Raw genomic sequence first — 24,578 nt, 5'->3', positions numbered from 1 at the left:
CTCTATGAGGTGGACTGATTCAGTGACTGGGGCAATCGGGATGGGTGTGTCAGAGGCAGTGCGACTGGCACAGGAGAGAGCAGGGTTTAGGGCTGTTGTACATTGGGTCACTGTGAGTCTCAAGCCACTTGACAGCACATAACAACAACAAATTACAGAATGTGTGTCATAATGTATCTATCTGTTTTTCTTAAGAAAAGGGGTTTTAATATAAAATTTTCTACCTTTCTGAAATCATTAATTTTCTCCCTTAATTTCTGAAAATCTATTATGTGTATATAAATAGTTTATAAAGAAGTTATTTTATATTATAAACCAGTTGCTTTTAAGTTGTTGTTGTTATGTTACCATCAATTATGAGTTGAGTGCAACTCATAGTGACCCTGTGAACAACATATCTGAACCCTGTCCAATCCTGTGGCATCCTCACCATCTCCAACATATTTGAGCCCAGTATTACAATGCCATGTCAATACATCTTGTTAAGAGTCTCCCTCCTTTACACTGAACTTATAAAGCAGGATATCCTTCTCCAAGGACATCCCTCCAAACATGCCCAATGTATGTGAGACAAAGTTTCACTATTCTTGTCTCCAAGGAACATGCTGATTTCTCCAAGACAGACTTACCTGCTTTCTTGGAAGTTCATGAGACACTCAGTACTCTTCTTAAACACAACTGAAACATATAGATTATTCCTCTTTCATCCCTCAGTTACTGTCCGACTTTCAGATGTACAGCAAGTAACAGAGAAGACCATGGCTTGGATTAGGCACACTTTAGCCTTTAAACTGACTTTATTGCTCTTTAGTCCTCTGGAGAGAACTCTGCCACCAGATTTTTCCAACATGACTTGTGTTTTGATTTTTCTTGATTTCTAGTACCTAGCCTGTTGATTGTGGCTCCAAGTCACATTGGATGAAATAATAATAATAAAATTAAATAGGTGATAATTACAATCTATTTTGCATTTATTATGATGTTGTCTATTGAACCAGTGGTAAGAATTCTTGTTTTCTTAGTGTTGAAATATAATCCATATTGAAAGTTGTAGTCTTTGATTTTCTGTAGCTTCAAATCCATCTCTCATTTAGTGAGCAGGGTTGTATAATCTGCATAACACAGATTGTTGATGAATCTTCCTCTGATCCTAATGTCACATTCTTCTCATAAAGTTGGGATTCCTGAATGATTGGTTCAGAGTATAGATTAACCAGGCATGGAGAAAAGCTACAGTGCTGATTGGCTAAAAGCCTCTTTGGTCTATGGACAAATTTCACATGAACACAATTTTATGTTTTCAGAATCTCATTCTTCTCAAAGCTATCTATAATTTGTTATAATCCACATAGTCAAATGCCTTTACATAGTCACTAAAACACAAATAGACATTCTTCTGGTATGGTATTACCTGCTGTAAACCAGGATCCATCTGGTATCAGCAATGTTATCCCTGGTGATATGACCACTTACAAATGCAGCATGAATTTCTGCAAGTTCTCTAAATACTATTCCAGCTATTTTTAAATAAACTTCAGCAAAATTTTGCTTACATATGATATTAATGATACCACTTCATAATTTCCACATAAAATATTAAAATGAAATTTGAGGAAAGAACTTGAAATTGACTTTTTGACTATGAATGCAACACCATTCTTCCTCTGTTTTTCATTTCCTGTATAGTATAACCATAGGATTATCTGATTCAAAGCCAAATCTGGTCCATCACATCTCACTAATGCCTAGTATGTTGATATTGATGTGTTCCATTTCATTCTTAACAATTTCCAGTTTTCCAACATGTAAGCTATATACATCCCACATACCAATTGTTAAACAATGTTTGTAATTGATTTACCTCATCTCAACTGACTTCCAATCTGGGCTTTACCACTACACTATTTTAACTATCCTCTTTGTTTAGTATTCATAGGGTTTTCAAAGGGCTGTTATTTAGGAAGTAGATGGCCCATCCTGCTTCCTAGTTTGTCTTTTTTTTTTTTTTTTTAATTTTTTATTCAGGGAGCTCCACCAAAACCTGTCCATGATGGGAAACCCTTACGGCATTTGACACACCAGAAGCACAAATTTCAGTATTACAGCAACCTCAAATTATCTCAGTAAAGCAAACTGAGAGACAAGTGCTGCTGAACCACTTAGCTTTATTGACTATGGAAAGGCATTTGATTGTGTAGATCATGCCAAGTTCCCGCTGAGATTGAGAAGAATGGGAATCCCAGAGCATTTGATTGTGCTCATATGGAACCTATACCTGGACCAGCAGGCTTTTATGAGAACAGAACAGGGGAGCACTGCATATTTGGAACTGGGAAGGGAGAGTGCCAGGGTTGTATTCTCTCTCCTATTCAATCTGTATGCTGAGCAAATTATCTAAGAAGCTAGACTCTACAAGGAGGGGTATGGCATCAGGATTGGAGAGAGGCTCATCAATAATTTGCTTTATGAAGATGACACAACCTTGCTTGCTGAAAGTGAGGATGACTTGAAGCACTTGTTGCAGAAGATCAAGGAATGCAGCCTTCAGTATGGATTGCATCTCGATGTCAGAATAACAAAGATTCTTACTATGGGACCAACAGGCAGTGAGTGTCATGATGTATGGAGAGGAGACTGAAACTATCAATAGCTTCATCTTGCTTAGAAACACAATTAACACCCTTGGTACCAGCAGTCAGGAAATAAGGAGTCAGACGACACTGGGAAAATCTGCAGTTAGGGACCTTTCCAAGTTATTGAGGAGTTAGTGATGTCAGTTTGAAGGCAAAGGTGTGTCTGATTCAGGCCATAGTCTTTCCGATTACTAATTATGCATCCGAGACAATGTATAAGGATGACAGAAAAAGAACTGATATCTTAAGCTGTGGTGTTGGAGAAGAGCACTGAATATCCCATGGACTTCCAAGAGAGCAGATATATCTTGGGGAAGCAAGAATGGTAAGGTTTTGTCTCACATACTTTGGACATGTTGCTAGGAGGTGTTCTTCCTTGGAGAAGGACATGATGCTGGGAAGGGTAGAGGGTCAGTGAAGGAGCGAAGACCTTCAACCAGGTAGACTGATACAGTGACTGCTGCAATGGACTCTGTGTGTCAAGAAGTGTGAGGATGGTGCAGAAAAAAACAGGTTTCAGATCTTTTGTTCATAGGGTCACTATGAGTCATGTTCAACTTGACAGCACCTAACAACAACATAATGAAATGTCTGAAGAGATGGAGCCAGAAAAAAAAAATGGAAGAACTTGCTCTGCATTTCTCAAGCTGAGAGCACAGAAACTCAAGCCTCACAATACTGAATGATCCAGGAAACATCAAAGGCCCTAATTTGTTGTACTCCATATAATCAAATGCCTTTGCAGTCAATAAAAGAGACAGACATTCTGTATTCTCTAAACTGTCAACATTTTTATCATCTAGATAAACTTTGAAGATAAATGGAATGCTTGTTTTCCCAGAAAGTGAGAAAGAAATAGATGTGCAGAGTTGAAGTGGCAGTGGAATAGGTCACCAACAAAAAAATAAAATAAAAACTCAAGGGACTTTATCTGGCAACACAAGTCAAAACACATATTTAAAAAAGTAAAGCTGCTTCATGATAATGAAGATAAAGGACTCAAGCTTAAGGATCCTAAAATCAAAGAAATAAATGATGGAAGTATTTGGGATCTGCAGTGCTTTTCAGGGTTGCTACTACGAAGGAAAAATAATAGCAAATGAGAAATGTATGAAACAAATGACTATAACTATAGTCAATTTAAACAATTACACAAAAAAGTCAAAGAAAAGAGAAATATAAAGAAATGAAAATGTCTAATCTAGAAAATTATAACATAAATGAATAAAACATACTGACAAGTAAGGTGTAAAATTGAAGATGTTCCCAGCAGAAAAGTTCCTGAAGAAAACCTCACCATTTTTGGCTACTTCTGCTATGATGTTAGCTACTTTGGCTGTGCAGGAAGACTGTGGAGTCAACAGATTTGCAAAGAGCTGAAGTATTCCACTTCCTTGGATTTTCTCACTTGTTTCCATATCTGAAAGAGATGCACACAAAGAATTTCAGTGAAAATTTCCAACTCTGATAACTTTATCTACCTTATAAAAGTCTAAAATCAGAGACACCTGGGTTTATGTATAAATAGAGCAGTCTAAAACAGAGCCTTAATTCCATTTTAAACTCATAGCATTAAGTTTGGAATTCATATTAGATTTTTAAGGTGTCAATTCCTTTAACTTGATGAATGATCTGCTCATATACTTGAACAAAGATACTCCTTTTCCCTGAGACCAATCTAAAGAAGGGTCTTTTCTGTTGTAAACAGTTGTAGGGTGCTCTCTGAGGGTCTTGGAGAGTCAATAAATCTTTCCTATGGGATCTCAGGGAACGTAATTTTATCAGTAGGTTACCAGAAAAGTGTTTTTGTGGGTTTTTTTGTCCTTCTGAGATTATGCTGTAATACACTGAATGACATCTACTGTTGACCAATTATGTAATTTCACTTATGTGTTATGAACCTATTGCTGCCAAATATCGACTTCTTGACCATCCCATCTTTAACTCTCCTGATGGACTTTCAGTCAATTACAGATTTTGTCATCTTTGTTTCCACTTTCAATAGAAAAAGAACATACTGTTGTTCTCTTTTCTTGGTTCGATGGAACGGTGGTCATGTTCATTCTTCTACAAGGGACATTTCCCTCATCCCAGTAATCTCTATCCCTCACCAAACTTCATTTATTTTTATTTAAGCAGACTCATGATGCTACTCTATGCCATAAACAGACTTTCACACGTAACAGAAATATTCCCCATTCATAACAGAAATTAATTTTATTTTTATTATACATCCAGATGCATACTGTATTTATATAAAAATATTCAGTTATACATTGCTGATTGGATTGTGTTAATGTGTCTAGACATTTTAAAGCACAATTTTTTATCAATTGACAGTCATACGATAAACAAAGTTTTTCAAAATATATTATGTGCATACCAAACTTTTCAATATTAGTTCCACCTCTGTCTATTCAAGACAGACGTATTTTTTTTTTATGCTTCCCTTTGGATTTCTTAGATCTCAAACATTTATTATTTCAAACAAGCTCTGTAGTACCATACAATCTACAACCATTTTTAAAAAGGAATTATAAGTACTAACAAACTCAAGTATTTAAAACATTTAATTTAAAAAACCCAAAGAAAGTCAACTATCACTTTTTCATAGAATGAATCATAATAGAAGAGGCCGTATACATTCCATATGACTATTCTGTTTTTTATACAACTCATCCTAACCACCACTAATAAAGGGAAAGAGAAAGTAGTAAAAAAGAGTTCTAATTAGTATCAGAAATTTAGGAAGACCCTCAAGCAGGTGGGCTGACATGGCGACTGCAGCAATGGGCTTCAGAGTGTCAGAGATAGAAAAGGCAGCGGGATATGTTCAGATCCCTTGTTTATAGTGTTGTGTGTACTCTATTCTACGGCACCTAACAACAACTATGAAACAAAGTCCTTTCTTTTGTTCCCCAAAGTGCTATAGAGCAACAATATCAGTTTAAAGACTAAAGTGCACCAGAACTAAGCCATCATCTTTTTAATTATTTGATGCCTTTAGTTGTGGTACTGGCGAAGAGTACTAAACATTCTCATAGGCTGTCAAAAGAACAAACAAATATGGCTTGGAGAAAGTTCAACCAGGGTGTTCCTTGGAGGCAAGGATGGTGAAACTTCATCTCTCACACACCCTGGGCAAGTTGTTAGGAGGGGCCAGTGTTCAATAAAAGATATCATGCTTGTTTAAGTGAAGGGTCAGCAGAAGAGAGGAAGATTCTCAGTGAAATAGACTCCATGACTATAACACAGGGCTTAAGTGTGTCAGAGATTATGAGGATGGCACATGTAAAGACTTGGTTCAGATACATTGTTCACAGGGTTGCTAAGAGTCATAGTCAATTTGACAGCACCTAACAGCATCATGTAACGTCTCAAGACTGATAACCGGGTAGGAGATGGCAACGAATAGGTGGAATGCAAAGACATTAATTATTTAAAATGATAGCTTGAGAAAGCCTCATATCCCCAACAAAGCTCCCAAGTAAATACATTAAAATAACTGGATTTGTAGTGGCAAGAGGGAGTTTTCAAGTACACTGTAACAGTAAGTTGCATTTATGATGTTAACATATAAGCTTCATGGTGATTAATAAAAGACATCTGATAGCCAATTGACAGTAAACTCTCCAAGTTAGAAAATGAAAATGATTGTTAGGACTGCCAAAGTTTTATACTGAAAATATATTCAAGTACCTTAACAGCACAATTTTAAAGAAAAAAGTGTTCTCAATTTTACTTAGATTTGCTGTTGTTATGTGCCATCAAGTTATGACTTATAGCAACCTTATGAGCCGTAGCTCTGAGCCTTGCTCTATCCTGAGACAATCTCACTCTCTCTGACACACCTGACCCTCCCTGTCACAGTCACTGTCTCAATCCATCTCATCCAGGGTCTTTCTCTCCTGTGCTAACCCTCTATCCTTCCAAGTATGATGTCCTTCTCCATGGACTGGTCCTTCCTGGAAAATGCCCAAAGTATGTAGATGGAGCTTTAAAATCCTTGCCTTTAAGGGGTAACCTGTTTTCACTCTCTCCAGGACAAGATCTGTTTGTTCTATTAGCAATCCACAGTATGTTTCAATAATCTTCTTCAGCACGACAACACAAAGGCATCAACTATTCTGCCATACTTAATCACTGTTCAGCTCTTAGATACACAGCAAGCAGCTGAGAACATCCTGGCCTTGATCAGGTACACTTTAGTCTCTAGACTGACAATAAATAATTGGGACCTTCATATTCTTTGTCTTAAGAATCCTTTTAGCAGTTTGTAAGGAAAACCTAGGGTTTCATCAAGCACCAAGATTTGGGGTTGAGTACAAACATGAGGAATGCAAATCAAATAGCTCGATGTCCAGGTCACTATAGATATCATATTTCTTATGGAATAGAATTTCAGAAATGAATAGAAGAGATTTGACCTTATGCTTCAGTGATCTCATCCAAACCCAGGTTCATCTACTACCACACAAAACAAGCACCAAATCTTCTCATTTTACCCAACAAAAATGAAGCCATTTGTACATTGTTGTTATTGTTGTTATATGCCATTGAGTTGCTTGCGACTCATAGCGACCCTATATACAACAGCCCTAAACCCTGCTCTATCCTGTGCCAATCTCACTGCCTCTGACACACCCATCCCAATTACCCCAGTCACTAAATCAATCCACTTCATAAAGGGTCTTTCTCTTCTATGCCGTCCCTCCACCCTCCCAAGCATGATGTCCCTCTCCAAGGACCAGTCCCTCCTTACAACATGTCCAATAAGCCTCAGAATCCTTGCCTCCAAGGAGCCACCCTGTTTAACCCTCTCCAGAATGAATCTGTTTGCTTTCTTAGCAGTCCATGGTACCCTCAATACTCTTGTCTAGCCCCAGAGCTCAAAGGCATCAATTCTCCTTCTATCCTCCCTAGTCATTGTCCAACTCTCTGATGCATAACAAGTGATTGCAAAGACCATAGCCTGTATCAGGCGCACCTTAGTCTCCAGAGTGACACCATTGCTCTTCAATACCCTCGAGAGGTCCCTAACAGCAGACTTTCCCATCGCAATACGTTTTTTGATTTGCTGGCCGAGTGTTTACCGTGGAGCCAAGTAGACTAAAGTTCTTAACAATCTCAATCTCTTCACCATCCATCCTGATGCTGCAAATTGGTCCAGTGGTGAGAATCTTTGTTTTCTTGACATTGAGCTTCAATCCATACTGAAGGCTGCAGTCCATGACCCTCTATAGCAAGCGTTTCAGGTCCTCCTCATTTTCAGCAAGCAGGATTGTGTTATCTGCATAATGCAGATTGTTAATAAATCTTCCACCAATCCTGACACCACACTTCTCCTTATAGAGCCCAGCCTCTCGGATAATCTGTTCTGCATACAGGTTGAAGATACCATAAATAATTCAGCTATGAAATGTCTAAAATAAAGCTTAGTCTTTCCCTCTTAAATTAATTTTAGTCTATTTCAGTGAATGGCAGAAAATTCCTTTAAGCCGGCAGTCCTATGATAATTATAAATTCTTTTCTTTCAGTATATACCTTTTTATTACCTACTTTACAGAATCCAAGCTTCATGGATTCTACCCTGACACTTTTTGTATCTTTTTCTTTCTATACTTCTTCAAGTTCTTTTCCGTTCTGATCTTGATAAATGCAACTGTGCTCCCCACACTTGTCCCCAATCTATCATTACAATGATACCAATATAAACTTCCGGAGGTGCATATTTTATGGTACTCCCTCATTTTAAACTTGTCAGTAGTGCTTTATAACTGTTATTCAATATTCTGGTTCATCAGTGACATTTCTCAATCCTATCTTCTAGTATTCTCCCACAGACATCCCACATTCTAGCCATACTAAACTACATTCAGTAAGCTAACGTAATCATCTTATTTCATACTTCCTTACTGCACAAAATGTCCTTTCTTGGATGTGTAACCTCACTTCCCACTACACCATTTTAGCTAATTCCTAATCAAACTCAGTGTTCTCATTCAAGGCTACTTGATTGAGAGCATTTAAGTTTCTTTACAAAGCATTTTCAAGCACCTCTCTTGATTTGTAACAGCCATATAAGACAGACATGGTAAGTCATCTTTTCTTTATAATACAAACAAAGCCACAAGATAAAATGAAAATTGAAACAAGAAACTTTCTGATTTCTAGTTCTTTCTACTGTGTCATCTAAAAGATGAATGTTGATATATAACAACATCTTGACCAGATTTTATTAGTGAAATATATTTGTACCTATTTTTCTGTATTTACAGTTTGTAAGGTGAAGAACTGAGGCTAGACAATTGAATGAGAAAGGTTTCTTTTAGGAAAAATAAGATGAAGAAACTGAGCATTCTTACCAACTTCTGCAATTTAAAACTAATCAAACAAGCAATCAAAATGTCTTAATAGTGTTCAGTGATTAGAATGCAAAAGGTACAAATAATGGAAGACTGGCAATTGAAAATTATGGCTTTGGTGACAGAAACGAAGCTGGAGATGGGATGGTAGAATTTTCTGCAATCACTGATCTATCCAATGCAATAAACTGTAACTATACATATGGACGTCAACTGTTAGAACATGCAAGAATCAAATGGACTATATCTGTGTAAAGAGAAATTATCAGTGAAAACGGTATTTCAGTGGATAACACTGGTGGCAAAACTGAGTAACAACAATGAAGAAAATGTCAGAGAATGACTTCAGAACAATCAATTGCTAATAATCAAGCTCAAATTGGAGCAGAAGATAATGAAAATAAGTTTCATGAGAGGCAAAATATGATCTTGAGTATATCTCACTTGAATTTATAAACAATCTCAGAAACAGATTTAATGCAGTAAACTTTACTGATCAAAGAACAGCTAAGACCTTAAGCAACATAAAAGATTATCTTACATAAAGAAAAAAGTCAGTAAGAAGAAAAATCCAAAATGGATGTCAGAAGACACTGAGATGTTTTGCTAATAAATTTAACTAAAGCAAAGGAAGAAATAAAGAGAAGATTTCAAATGGAAACAAAGATCTGGCATTAGAAAACCAAAAGTAGAGTGTACTCAGGGCGGTGGGAGGGGTGCAGGGGGGACTGTATACCAAAGAAGGAATTTTTCTTTTGCTTTTCAAAGAGAGGAGCGAACTTGGGGAGGGGAGCAGAGGGGGGAAAGGCTGGGCAGGGAGAAAAGTGCAACAATGAATGAATGGAAATCCAAAATTTCTGTAAATGTTTATTAAAATTAATTAAGTAAAATTTTTAAAAGTTCACTCAAAAAAAAGAAAGAAAACCAAAAGAAAAACCCATTCAGCATTTCTCAAGCTGAAACTGAAGAAAATATTCAAATCTAGGGTTAACTAATGACTCTATGGGCAAAACACTGAATGATACAGGACACATATAAAAATTATGGAAGAAATACACAGACTACCAATAAGAAATTATTTAAGAAGGAGTAATTTCAGGGACAAAAATATTATAGAAGCAATGGTACTGAAGGAAGAAGGCCAACCTGCATTTAAACCACAGAAAAAATGTTAGGTGATTTCAAGGCAAGTCTAACTCATATATACAACAGATCAAAAATCCTTTGTTATTTTCACAATCTTTACTTTAAGCCTATTATGGTTGTCACTTTGTCAATCCAATCCATTTCAATGAGGGTTTTCCTCAAATATGCTGACTCTCCACTTTCCCAACATGGTGTCCTTTTCCTAATATTGGCCCCTTCTAATAACATGCCAAGGTAAATGAGATTAAAGCTTACCAAGATGACCTCTTCAGGTGGATAAACAAACTTCTTCCATGTAAAAAATAAGGCTCCAGAAAATGAGTGAATATCAATTTAGGTCTTTTAACAAACAGATGTAGTTCAGCATAGGCTCATTAATGTACAGATACGTACGCAAGCTGCTGGAAGACACCTCTATTTGTGCCTACTGTGTTGCAATTCTGAAGGCACATGCTTCAAATCTACCAGCTGCTCTGCAGCAGAAGGATAAGAAATCTCCCATTAGATTTACTGCCTCTGAAAACCTGCTGGAAGGTCAGCTAGGGATTAGTTCTGACACCATGGCACATAACAACAACCGCCAAAAGGAAAATGATCCAAAGGCAGAAAAATTATCAAACAATATCATTAACATTACAAACAACTAAAATATGCCCAGCTGAAAGCAAAGAATACCAAAAGAAAGTTTACTTCCTTTATTGACTATGGTGTTTTAGTTGCTGTTGACTACAAAACACAGCCACCATGAATGACAGATGCTAACCTTGCCTATCTTATGTCATTCCCATTATTTCTGAAGTACTTAATCCTATCGTTACAGTCACTGTGCCAATCCATCTTGTTTTAAGTTTTCTTCTCTTTTGTTGATTCTTACTTTCCTAATATGCTGTCTTTTACCAGGAACTGTTCCCTTCTGAGAAAATGCCCAAAATTCTTGAGTCCAAGATTCATCATCTTTGATTTTACCTGATTGTACTTCCTACTAAACAAATTTGTTTGTCCTCTAAGCAGTCCATGCACCATTCAACACTCTTCCCCAACACTACAATTCAAAGGCATTAATTCTTTGGAGTTCTTTATTCACTGTTCAACTTCCAGGTAAATTCAAAGTAACTGAAACTGCCATGGCTAAGATAAGACACCTACAGTATTTAAACTGATAGCACTTTGGAGGGATCCTTGAGAGAAGATTTTCCCAATACAGCATACTTAATTTGACTGCTGTTACCATGAGTGTTGTTTGTGGATACAAGTAAAACAAATCATTGATAACTTCAAGCTTTTCTCTATCTTTCATTATATTGCCTACAGGTACAGTGGTAGAATTTCTGCTTTCTTTAGATTTAAATATATTCCATATTGAAAGCTACAGTCCGATTTTCTGTAGTAAGTGCTTCAAGTATTCTTCATTTTCTGCAAGCAAATTGTGTCATCTGCTTAACAAAGGTTGTTGATGAATCTTCCACCAATCCTAAAGCGATGTTAGGTGCCACTGAGTCAAGAACAACCCATGGAAAGCATATAAACAACAAATCTGAGCACGTGTCTTATTCTGTGCCATCCTCACTCTTCCTGACACATTAAAACCCAATGCAGCAGTCCATGTCAATCCACCTGGTCAAAGGTCCTCTTCTCCTTCATTGGCACTCTAGCTTTCCAAGCATTATACTTCTCTCCAAAAAACAGCATCTACTACCAATATGCCTCGAGCATGGTAGGCAAAGCCTCACCATATTTGTCTCCAAAGTGCACTCAGGCTGCACCCTCTCCAAGATGTATCTGTTCTTCTGGCCATCCATGGGATGTTCAGTGCTCTTTTCCAACACCACAGCTCTCAGGCCTCAATTCTGTCATCCAATTTTTCTGTCATTCACTGTCCAGCTCTCAGATGCATAGCAAGTGATCTCAAAGACCATGCATGGCCTGAATCAGACTCACTTTAAGTCCTCAAACTGACATCACTACTCTTCAATAATTTAAAGAGGTCCCTCACTGCAGACTTTCCTGGTGCAATATATCTCCTGATTTCCTGATTGCTAGTACAAGGGTGTTAATTGTGGATCCAGGTAACAGGAAGTCATTGACAGTTTTAATCTTTTCTTTGTCTATCATGATGTTGCCTATTGGACTAGTAGTAAGAATCTTTGTTTTCTTGAAATTGAGGTGCAATCCATATTGAAGGCTGTAATCCTTGATTTTCTGCAACAAGTGCTTCAAGTTCTCCTCACCTTCAGCAAGAAAAGTTGTGTCCTTTGAAAAACGCAGGTTATTGATGACTTTCCCTCTGATCCTGATGCCACATTCCTCTTCACAGAGTAGAGCTTCTCAAATAATTTGTTCAGTATATAGATGATTAGATATGGAGAGAGAATATAACCCTGACAAACTTCCTTCCTAATTTAAACCATGCAGTGTACCTTTGTTCTTTCTGTTGGCAGAACATTGCTCTTTCTGTTGGCATAACACTCTCCTGGTCTGGGTAAAGTTTCACATGAGTACAATTAAGTGCTCTGGGATTCCCATTTTCCTCAATGTTACTCTTAACTTGCTATGATGCACACAGTCATATGCCTTTGTATAGTCAATAAAGCACAAATAGACATTCTCCTTGTATTCTTTACTTTAAGCCAGGATCCATGTGACATCAGCAATGATGTGCCTGATGCCATGGTCTTCTCTAAATCCTGTTTGAACTTCTGGCAGTTCCCTATTTATGTACTGTTCTAGAGGTTTTTTTTTTTAATGATCTTCAGCAGTATTTTGCTTGCATGTGACATTAATGATATTATTTGATAACTTCCACATTCTATTGGATCACTTTTCTTGGGAATGGGAACAAATATAGACCTCTTCCAATCCATGGGCCAGACAACTGTGGTGCATCCAGAAATGTATCTATTAAGTGAAACAAGTCAATTGGTATCCATTGGTTCCTGGGTCCATACTTTCCACTAATGCCTTCAATGCAGCTTCTACTTCCTTCTTCGCTACCATTGGCTCCTAGTCATATGGTATTTCCTAAAATTTTTCAGTGTCAGTCAGTTCTTTTTTTGGTACAGTGATTCAGTGTATTCCTCCATCTTCTTTTGATGCTTTCTGGATCATTCAATACACATTTATGTTGTTGTTATGTGCCATCAAATCAGCTCTGACTCATAGCAACCCAACAGCTCTGAACCCTGCTCTACCTGGAGCCAACTTCATTGTTTCTGGCATACCTATCTTCATTATACCAGTCACTGAATCAATCCATGTCATCCAGGGTCTTCCTCTCTTGAGCTGTTGTTCCATCCTCCCAAGCATAATATCCCTCTCTAAGGACTGGTCCCTCCTTACAACATGCCCAAAGTATGTCAGATTGAGGTTCAAAATCCTTGCCTCCAAGCAGCAGCCTGGTTTCACTCTCTCCAGGACAGACCTGCAGTCTATGGTATATTTCATACTCTTCTCCAGCACCACAACTCAAAGGCATCAATGCTTCTTCTATTATACTTACTTATTGTCCTGCTCTCTGGTCCACTGCAAGTAATTGCAAACATCACAGCCTGGATCGGGAACACCTTAGTCTTTAGACTAATATTGCTCTTCAGTACTCTCGAGAGGTTCCTGATAGCATTTTTCCAATTCAATTAGTCTTTTGATTTCCTGACTGCCGGAGCATGTTGTAACTGTTAACAATCTCAATCTCTTCTCTATTTATCATGATGCTGCCAGCTGGCCCCGTGGTGAGAATCTGTTTTTTTGATGTTGCACTTCAATTCATATTGAAGGCTACTTTGACCTTAGCATCTTTCACTATTTTGGCTCAAGTTTTAAATTTGTTTCTCAGTTTCCTCAGCCTGAGAAATGCAGAATGAATTCTTCCCTTTCTAGTCTCCAACTCCATCACAGTGCACATTCCACTATAACACAAATAGTTGTAGTAGTAGAGCCCAGGTTGGAAGTCAGTTGAAATGAGGAAAAATAATGGTAAACATTGTTTAATAATTGGAACATGGAAGGTACAAAGCTTGAATGTAAAAAAACTAGACATTTTGAAAAATTAAATGGAACACATATCAACATACTTGGAATTAACCAGATGAGACTGATTAGATTTGGCAACTTTGAATCATATAATCTTATGCTATACTATGCTGGGAATTAAAAAAACACAAGAATGGTGTTGCATTCAAAGTAAAAAAAGTCAATTTCAAGTACTATCCTGAAATACAGTGTTTTGAGTAATAGGATATTATCCATATGCATACAAAGATGACCCATTAATGCAACTATTATTAAAATATATGTTCCTACATCTAGGACCGAAGAGAAAGAAATTGAACATTTTTTACCAAATCTTCCAGTCTGAAAGTGACTGAACATGCAATAAAGATGTGTTAATGATAACTTGTGAGCGAAATGCAAAAGTTGGAAATGTGAAGGAGGAATGATAGTGGGAAAATGTGGGCTTGGTAATAGACATGTGGTTGGAAATAGAATGATCAAATTTTGTATTTTCAATGATTTAGTCATTGCAAATACCTTTTTAAAAGACATACATGGGGACTTTACATATGGATCTCACCTGAAAGTATGCATAGGAATCAGAATGACTAAAGGAAGGAATCCTTGGGGAAGCTCAGCAGTCAAAACTTCATCAGGTGGACTGTCCGTCAGACCATCAATTACTCATTCAGTTCAAATTGAAGCCCAAAAAAGTTAAAATAGGTCCACAAAAGCCAAGAAAGATATGATCTTGAGTCTGTTTTGTTTGAATTTCAAGATCATCTTTAGAATATATTTGAGGCAGTGCACACCAATGATTAGAGACCAGATGAGTTGTGAAGAAAGCAAAAGGGCATTGCAAAGACAGAGGGGAGAAAGAAAACACTGACAAAGATGTTAAAAGAGATGCTAAAAATTGCACTAGAGCATTGAAAAGCCAAAACATAAGGAAAACATGCCAAAGTAAAAGAGCTGAAGAAAAGGTTTCAAAGGGCAACTTAAGAGGACAAAGCAAAGTATTATAATGGACTATACACAGAGCTAGAAAGGGACAACTCACTCTCCTGAAGCCAGAGTTTTCCTCATATAATCTAGCTTCTTACATTATTTCCTCAGCATGTAGATTGTTGTTGTTGTTGATAGGTGCCATAAAGTCAAGTACAACTCATAGCAACTCTATGAACAGCCAATCTGAACCTTGCTCTTTCCTGTACCATCCTCACCATTTGTGTATCACTCAAGCTCATTGCTGAAGTCACCGCGTTAACATATCTCATTTGAAGTCTTCCTTGTGGTGCTGGACAAGGCTACTGAATGTCCCATGGACCGCCAAACAGACAGGTCTTAGAGAGGGTGATTCCCAAGTGCTCTTCGGAGGCAAAGATGATAAAACTTCATCTTTCACACTTTGGACAGGTAGCTACGCAAGGTGATTCATTAGAGAGGGACATGAGAGACTGAATAGCATTCAGAAAGAATACAACCCTGATGCATACCTTTTTTTATTATAAACCATGCAGTGTTCTCTTGTTCTGTTTGGAACTGTGCCCATGTGAAGTGGGATTCTCATTCCATTCAGTGTTAGAAAGAAATTTGTTATGATCCACAGTCAAATACCTTTACATAGTTACAAGTAAACATCTTTCTGGTATTCTCTGCTGTCACCTGGGATCCATCAGACATCAGAAATTATATTCTTACATAGTTACAAGTAAACATCTTTCTGGTATTCTCTGCTGTCACCTGGGATCCATCAGACATCAGAAATTATATTCTTACATAGTTACAAGTAAACATCTTTCTGGTATTCTCTGCTTTCACCTAGGATCCATCAGACATCAGTAATGATATTCTTTGTTTCAAAGCCTTTTAAAATTTGAATTTCTGATAGTTCTTTGTTAATGTACTGTTATCAGCCTTTTATCAGTAATCTTCAGTAAAATGTTACTTGCCTGTAATATTAATGATACTGTTAATTCAGCAATTTCTAAACTCTGCTGGATCACCATTTTCTAATATGTGAACAAACATAGATCTCTTCTTCTAATAAGTCTTTCAAATTTCTTGACAGGCTAGTAAGCATATCCAAAGCTGCATATACCTCAATTGGAATTTCATGAGTTCTTGAAGCCTTACATTTTACCAATGCCTTTGGTGAAGCTTCATTACCACTGTTCCTGATCAAAAGCTACTTTCTAAACTGGTTCAGTGTCAGCTAATTATTTTTGGTACAGAGACTGTATTCTTTCAATTTTTTTATAATGCTTCCTATGTTCAGTATTTTGTCCACAGAACCCTTGACTTTTGCAACTCAAGGCTTAAACTTGTTCTTGAATCTTTCAGATTGAGAAATGCTGAATGTGTTCCCTTTGGAATTTCTAACTTCAGCTCTTTGCATATTTTGTTATAATATTTGCTTTGTATTCTCAAGTGACCCTTTGAAACCTCCTTTTCAGTTCTTAGTTAAGCATTTCTTCCCTTGATTTTGGCCTTCTAACATTACAATGACTTTCAGATCTCTTCTGATATCCACTTCTGTCTTTCTCTTTGTTTCCTATCATTTTAATTACCTTTCGTTTTGTTCATGGGTGATGTCCTTAACATCATCCTACAACTCATCTGGTCTTTGAAGAACATGTTCAGTACAAATTATAAAAAAAAATATATAAATTATAAAAAAATATACTTATTTCTTAATGGAGAGCCTCAAGTAATTTTTATAGGAGCCCACCCAGGGGAAGATGACTTTGCACAAATTCTAAGTCAACAGGGTGCAAAACTTTATGGCACTTCCCCTGAGAAAATAAAACAAATAAACAAATGGTATAGAATAACAAAAGAAGATAAAAACTTACACTGCTGTCAAGTTGATTCTAATTCATAGCAACCTTTCAATAGGTTGCTAAGGTGGTAAATCTTTATGGGAGGAGATAACCCATCTTTCTCCCTACACACAGCTGAAAGATTCAAACCACTAACCTTTTGGTTAGCAGCACAACATGTAATGTATTATGCCACCATAACTTCTTGAAAGAAGATAGGGAATCCCTTAAAATTTATATTACCTGTGACCATAGTCAGAGGAAAGAGTTGAATGGCTTACAGTGTTATCTTAAAGTAAGATGTATACAATCCCAGAGGTGAGTGGTTTTACTCCACCAGATGCTCTTCTGGAGAAGGAGGGACAATCTCCTCTTGTACCAGTCAGATCTGATTTGACGGTACACACATACAAAAAATAAAAATAAGTATTTTTTTAAAAAAAGATGTGTATAAGAAATGTCCAACAATTGAGAGGCACCCATCCAAATGAATAGAAATGGACACTAAAAAAATTGTTATTTAATATCATTAATAAATGTTTACCTTTCTGAAAAATAGTTAACCACTATGTAGTGTGATTCAAGTTCAAAATTAGAAAATACAAATGTCCTTGCTCTTGCAATATTTTAGATAACAAAATTTACTTTAAAACTTGGATATATCAGTTAGTAAAGAGTAATAGAAATGCTACTTTAAAACTTGGATATATCAGTTAGTAAAGAGTAATAGAAATGCTATTGTATTTTTTAGCTCACATAATTAAATGTAGAAGTAGTGTTTCAGGGCTTTTGCCTCATTACTTCCAAATCCTCTCCATTTTTTCTACTTTATTAGCATTGGCCCCAGCCTAACTCACTTTATGATGGTGGTGGTTGTTGAGGTGAAAGTTGAACCAGCTCGAGGTCTTCGAGGTAGTCACTCTCCCCACACCAAATGACCAAAAGGATCATGCTTCACAATATCTAAACTTACATGAATTACTCATTTTAGCCAGATGAATGTCATGTGTTGACTGGTTTGGGCCTCCACCAATCTCAGAATGAGAAGTTGAAGATGCTGATTAGCTAATGCTAATTACAACTTATTCCTGGATCTACTGCTATTGAGTTGATTCCCACTTCTAGTTGCCCTCCATTGCGTTTTCAATGCTGTAAACCCTAACAGGAGCAGATTACCTGTCATTCTCCTGTGAAGCAGTTGATAAGAGTTGGTGAGTTATCTCATAATAATTAAGTATGTTTTCTAAAGGAGAACAGAAGTGAAATATAGAAAAAGGACAGAAAAGAGGTGGTGTTAAACCACATTAAATAATAAGAAAAAGTGGGAAAGGGGCATAAAGGGATGCTGGCACTACAGTCCGCAGCAAGCTTTCCTGCTAACGAAAATGAAGGGTATAAAAAATTTGAACAAATCCTATAGTCATTTACTTTTTATTAAAAAAATTCAATAACAAAGTAAATCCAAGTAAAATCAACCCAATTATTTGAGAATGCTTCATTACGTAAAGTTCCACTGTTTTGTGGAAGTAAACTGTATGTGGTTTTTTTTTTAGTACAACCTCAAACAGATCAGAAATGTAAAGGTAGCAAATGATGTTCAAGAAGAGTTGAGAATAAAGGAGCAAAAAAAGGAGGGAGCTACAGTTCACACACACAAAATGATGTATTAATTTTGTCACGATTTTTGAAAATAGTAACAACTTTATGAAGCAACATTAAAAACTAACTTTATGCAAGGTCTTAGCAACAATTAAAATTTACTACAGAGAACAGTCAAACTACTGGCTATGACACAAGAGTTGTCTACATGATGAAATTCATACTATAAAAAGTACATATTAGGAAAAAATAAAAGTCTTATTTTGTGGAATGAATGGAAAAATATCAAACTAACACACTTCAAGAAAAGTAATACACAAGATTGTCAAATGAAATTATTGTTATTGAATAAATTATGAGAGGCTTTTAAGAGATGACAAATGAGTATTTTATCACCTTTCAAAGTCTCTCATCATTTATTCAAGACATCAGAGTATAGCTGAATTATCAACTGATAAATGCTAATACTACTATACAAAATATAGAAACCTGGCACTACAACAGCACTGAATCATTCTGAAAAGAGAGAACTAAGTAAAGCTAACAATGTAGTTTCTCTGTGGGGTAAAAGTTTAACCTTATTTAAAGAAATAGGCTCCAATTTCTAGTTTAATTCAATTCACAGTGACCCTGTAGGAGAAAGAAGAACTCCCATCGAGTGTCCAAGGCTGTCAATCTTAGGAAAGCAGATTTGCTTCATCTTCCGCCCACGCAACAGCTGGTGGGTTTGAACCACTTTAATAGCAGACAAATTATTTAAACCCTATGCCACCAAAGATAAATTCTTTAACAGTTAAATCACCAGCCACCTGTCAGTTTGTCATATTGTGTCATCTGTCAGTTTGTCATATTGTGATGGCTTGCATGTTGCTACAATGCTAGAAGCTATGCTACTGGCATTTCAAATACTGGCAGGGTCACCCATGGTAGACAGGTTTCCCTGGAGGTTCCAGACAAAGACAAGGATTAGTCATCCACTTTTGAAATAATAGGGCTTTAAAAAAAAACAGTGAATTAACAGTGGAACATTATCTGATACCATGATGGAAGATGAGCTCCTCAAGCTGGAAGGTACTCAAAATATGACTAGGAACTGTTTCTTCCTCAAAGTAGAGAATACCTTCATAATACAGATGGAAGACATCTTTTAGTCAATTAATAACTCTTCATTTGCTGATACAGTATGACTCAAAATGAGGAGAAATAGCCACAAACATCTATTAATAATTGGAATTTAGACTGTAAGAAATATGAGTCTTGAAAATTAAGAAGTTGTAAAAAATTAAATGGAACACATAAAGATCAATGGTCTATGCATTAGTGAGCAGAGATGGACTGGCACTGGCCATTTTGAATCATATAATCATATGATCTTTTATGCTGGGGATGACAAATTGAAGAGAGATAGTGTTACATTCATCACCAGAAATAACATTTCAATACCTGTTCTAAAGTAAAACACTATCAGTGATAGGATATCTCTATGTATATAAGAAGACTGGCTAATTCAATTATTTTTCAAATATATGCATCAACGAAATTCAGGATTTCTACCAACTCTGCAATCTGAAACAGACAGACGATGCAATAAAGTAGCACTAATAATAGTAGTAACTGAAATGCAAGAGAAACAAAGAAAAACTGGTAGTTGAAAAATAAGGCCCTGAGAACAGAAATAAAGGCAAAGATCACATTAGAATTTTGTGCAATCAATGATGTATTCATGCCAGATACCTTTTAAATAAAGTATAAATATAAATATATATATAAAATATATATATATGTTTTTTGTATATATATATATATATATATATATATATATATATATATAGCAATTAAGCTAAATAATATACAACATGGGTAACCCTGGAGGACATTATGCTGAGTGAACTATCTGAGTCATAAAAGGACAAATACTGCATAAAACCATCATTATAAAACAGGATTAACATGGGGGTTGGGGATTAACTAAAAAAAGAGGGACTATATAATGAACACTGCATTGGAACACATGAAGCAAAGAAATGTTTATAAAAAAATGGTATGATTAGGTATTATTCGTATGACAACTGTCCAGAATAAGTACAACTAGAGTGCTCCTTTGGAAACAAAGATGACAAAACTTCATCTCTTATACTTTGGGCATGTTTCTAGAGCAGGCTATTTCTTAGAAAAGGACATGTTTGGAAAGGCAGATGGTGGGGGAAGAGAAAAAGACACTCAATGAGATGGACTGACATAGTGATGGAAGTGAGCTCAAGTGTGTCAGAGATGATAAGGATGGCACAAGAAAGGATAAGGTTCAGGTCTGTTGTTGACAGGGTTGCTATGAGTTGTATTCAACTCGGTGGCACTTAACAACACTGACATAAGATAAAGGGCTTTGGTGGCACATAGGTAAAGTGTTGGACTGCTAATCAAAAGGTCAATGATCTGGAACCAGTAGGTGCTATGTGGGGAAAACATGAAGCCGTCTGTTTTCATAAAGATTCAGAAACTCTCTGTAGCAATTGTACTCTGCCCTATATGTTGCTGTGAGTCTGAATCAACTCAGCAGTGGGAAGATAACAGACATAATACTGAAAATGGTTTCACATGCTCTTCGCATCTGCATATTTTATTTGGTGAAGTGTCGGATCTTTAGCTCATTTAGTACTTGGATTTCTGGTCTTCTAAATTTTCAAGTTTTAATAATTTCTGTTTTTTAGATCCATTTTTTTTACCAGATATTCTTTCGAAATATTTTTTTTCCTCCCAGTGACTGGCTCAGTTTTGCACTCTGTTAATAGTGATAATTAAGAGAAGTTATTACAGTTTTATAAATTCTACAGAACTTAACCTTCATGGATCACGTTTTTGGTGTTTTATCTAAAAATTATCACCAAATTCAAGGTCTTCTAGATTTTCTGTGATCTTCTAGTACGTGACACTTTTGTGTAAAAAGAGCAAGAGCCATGTAGGGACTGTCATATCTGATCACAAAGGGGTCTCTGTTGACAGCATCAACAGCAAAAACCAATTCCCATGAGGCCAGGCATGTCCTCCATGCTCCTGCATCTCTTTCTACTAATCTCAACATCAATTTTACTCCCTTCCTGGATCCAAAATCCCATACAATAGCTCACAGACCACACAGAATGATGTTGGGGAAGTTAAAGGGTTATATTCCAGGTTAGTAGCAGAATATAGTCAAGACAGCTTCAGAAATGTGCTCATGGCTTAAGGCTAGTGTTACAAAATTCTCAGTTCTGCCAATATTGGCTCATTGCCCCCCTACCCCCAATCCCAACAAGTTTTCCAACTACTAACTTGGGCAAAGGATCTTTCTCATCTATCCTACAGTTATCAAAAAAACTTGGGCAAAGACTCCTAGCTTAGCTTTGGTTCTGTCCATGGAGGTTCTGTCCATGACACTTGCAAGGTCAAATCCATTTCATATTGGCTCTCTGGTTCTCTGCTTCAGCCATGGCTGCTGCTCCTGCTGTATGTAAGTCTAGTTGGTACAACAGTGTCTCAGTACTGAAGGGTGTTCATTTCTCCTTTGCTGGTGATGAAGAGAAATATTCTCTGCTGCTAAAATCTCTCAATATAATGGTGAGACTAGCCAATCCCCTTGTGTAGTGATGAGACTAGCCAATTCTCTTGTGGACTGAGGACACTGCCAACCCCTTGTGGAAATGCTAACAGGCCCTATTTGCACATTTCCACCCATACACATGACAGAATCAAGTTCCATGGCTAGGAAAGTCATATTGAAGATAAACTCCATATTTTGAATTTTACTTTTAGGATCATGACCTACTTCGAGGTATGTTTCTTTGTGTGAAAGATACAAAATGTGTATCTACAATCATTTATTTCTGTATGTGGATATTCACTTTTTCTAGCATCATTTGCTAAAAAAAATCTAATTTCTCCTTTGAACTGACTTTGTATTTTGTTCGGAGACTCTATTACCCTGGGCCAGTTTTTTAGGTTTCTCTTCTATTCCACAATCTACTTTACTTTTTCAGCAGTTCCACACTACCTTATTGTAGCTGTATACTGAAGTTTTTCTTTGGTTCAATATTGTTTTAGGCCTTCTTTTCATATAAACATTAGAATAAGCTGGATGTTATTCACAAATTAACTTGTTGGTACTGCATTAAACTATAGATCAGGATGAGAAAAAATGACTTGAATTGTGAGTCTTTGAACATGGATTCTTTCTCCACTTACTTAGATCTGTATTTTTTTCATAGTATTGTATATTATGTTTATATGTATTTCATTTTTGTGCATTAAATGCTGTTACATTCATAAACATAAATTCCAATGGTTTTTTTTTATATATAGAAAAATAAATGGCTGATATATTTACACTGTATTCTACAAATGTTCTATAAATGCTACTAGTTTAAAGAGTTTTTAGGAAATTCTTTGTGAAGCTCTATACAGATGTTGTTATGGTCAGGAATTTAAGTAGATGTGGCCACAATCTACCACAAAATGTAACTATTCTAAGAATTGTATATCTCAACCTCTATTTTGTTAATTAGGCAAGATTAGAGACTTGTATAATATTATACAATCAGCCTAACTGATGATTGATTGGGAAGTCGTCTCATTGGGGTGGCTTCATGAATATGTGTACTCTCTGGCAAAGTTAGAGAATATCTGGTCCAATCTTAAATCTGGCTTATGACCTTGTCTGTCTACCTAGACTCTTCAGCCTCCAAAGTTAGCAGTCTCTGAACCTATTTATCAGTCTTACTTTGGACTCATTAGCCTTCCCTCCCCAGACACCATGCCCCAAACCTGGGGCTTGTTCATTTTCTCATCTCTACATATGAGTCATTTCCCAGAAATAAATATAAACAAGAGAAATCTTTTCCCAATCTTAGGGGAAATGATCTAGTCTATTATTAACTACAACAATTCCTCCTCATCTGAGGTTTCACTTTCAAATGCTTCAGTTACCTAAAGTTAACTGCAAGTAACTGATACAGAAAAAAAATGTATACACAGACAGACATAAACATAAAAGTTCCTTAACTTTGTTCTGTAGAGAACTCAGTCTAAAGACTTAATAAAGCCATCTGCGACCAAAGGCATTCTTTGTATTTTTGTTCTCATTCTATATGTTGCACATTTTTTCATTTTTCCAAGTCTTTATAAATTAAAGTAGAGAAAGGCAGAATAGGTATGATGAGAGGAAACGTTTTTGTTTCACCGACATTCTTAAAGGGAAACTCAATTGAGGAAGACGAATGGATTGACACAGTGACTGCAGCAATGGCTCAAGTATGTTAGAGATGATGAGGATAACACAGGGTCAGGATTCAGGTCTATTTTTAATAAGGTCACTAGGGGCATGCTCAACTCAAGGGCACCTAACAACAATGAGCTGAGTATTATCTCAGGTCCTAAAAGCTTGAGAGAAACCCTTTAAGGGATAATCATTTGTTCCTACTCATTAGATCCAAAGAGAAAGAAGGAAACCAAAGTCTCAGAGAACAATCTAGTCTTCAGGTGATAACGTATAGAAGATGACCTCATCTATATTAAAGCCAGTATGCATGCCTGGCTGGCTGCCCTACCAAGCACTCCAATCAGGATCAAAATATAGATTCTGAAGTTGTTGTTGTTGTTGTTGTTATGTGCCACTGAGTCACTTGTGACTCATACTGACCCTATATACAATAACTTTAAACTCTGACTTATCTGAGTCAGTTCCACTGACTCCAACACACCTACTCCAATTCCTCCAGTTACTATAATAATCCTTTTCATCCAGAGTTGTCTTCTCCTTTGCTGTCCATTCATCCTTCCAATTACATGCGCAAAGTAGGTGATACAGAGTTTCAAAATGCTTGCCTCCAAGGACAAACTTGGTTTCACCCTCTCCAAGACAGATGTGTTTGTTCTCTTGGTGATCCATGGTATTTCCAATACTCTTATCCAACACCACAACTCAAAAGCATCAATTCTTCTTATCTAATTCTTATTAGAATTATATATCTAATCATATCTAATATATTATTTAA

General features: G+C 36.5%; 1 protein-coding gene across 6 annotated transcripts in view; it reads right to left on the bottom strand.

Annotated features, from left to right (window-relative positions):
• The window catches only part of RAP1GDS1 (RAP1, GTP-GDP dissociation stimulator 1), a 202,532-nt gene that overhangs the window by 126,506 nt on the left and 51,448 nt on the right, over positions 1 to 24,578 (bottom strand). For all 6 annotated transcript variants that reach the window (XM_006893072.1, XM_006893075.1, XM_006893077.1 and 3 more), the window contains exon 3: positions 3,931 to 4,053. In XM_006893072.1, the coding sequence (XP_006893134.1) occupies positions 3,931 to 4,053 (123 nt within the window). The remainder of the gene's footprint in view (positions 1 to 3,930; positions 4,054 to 24,578) is intronic.

This window comes from Elephantulus edwardii, unplaced genomic scaffold (assembly GCF_000299155.1).
Source record: "Elephantulus edwardii isolate Elephantulus edwardi_28Jun2011 unplaced genomic scaffold, EleEdw1.0 scaffold00122, whole genome shotgun sequence".
Lineage (NCBI taxonomy): Eukaryota > Metazoa > Chordata > Mammalia > Macroscelidea > Macroscelididae > Elephantulus > Elephantulus edwardii.
Note: the sequence above shows the minus strand (reverse complement) of the source record. Positions and strands in the feature narration are given on the sequence as shown.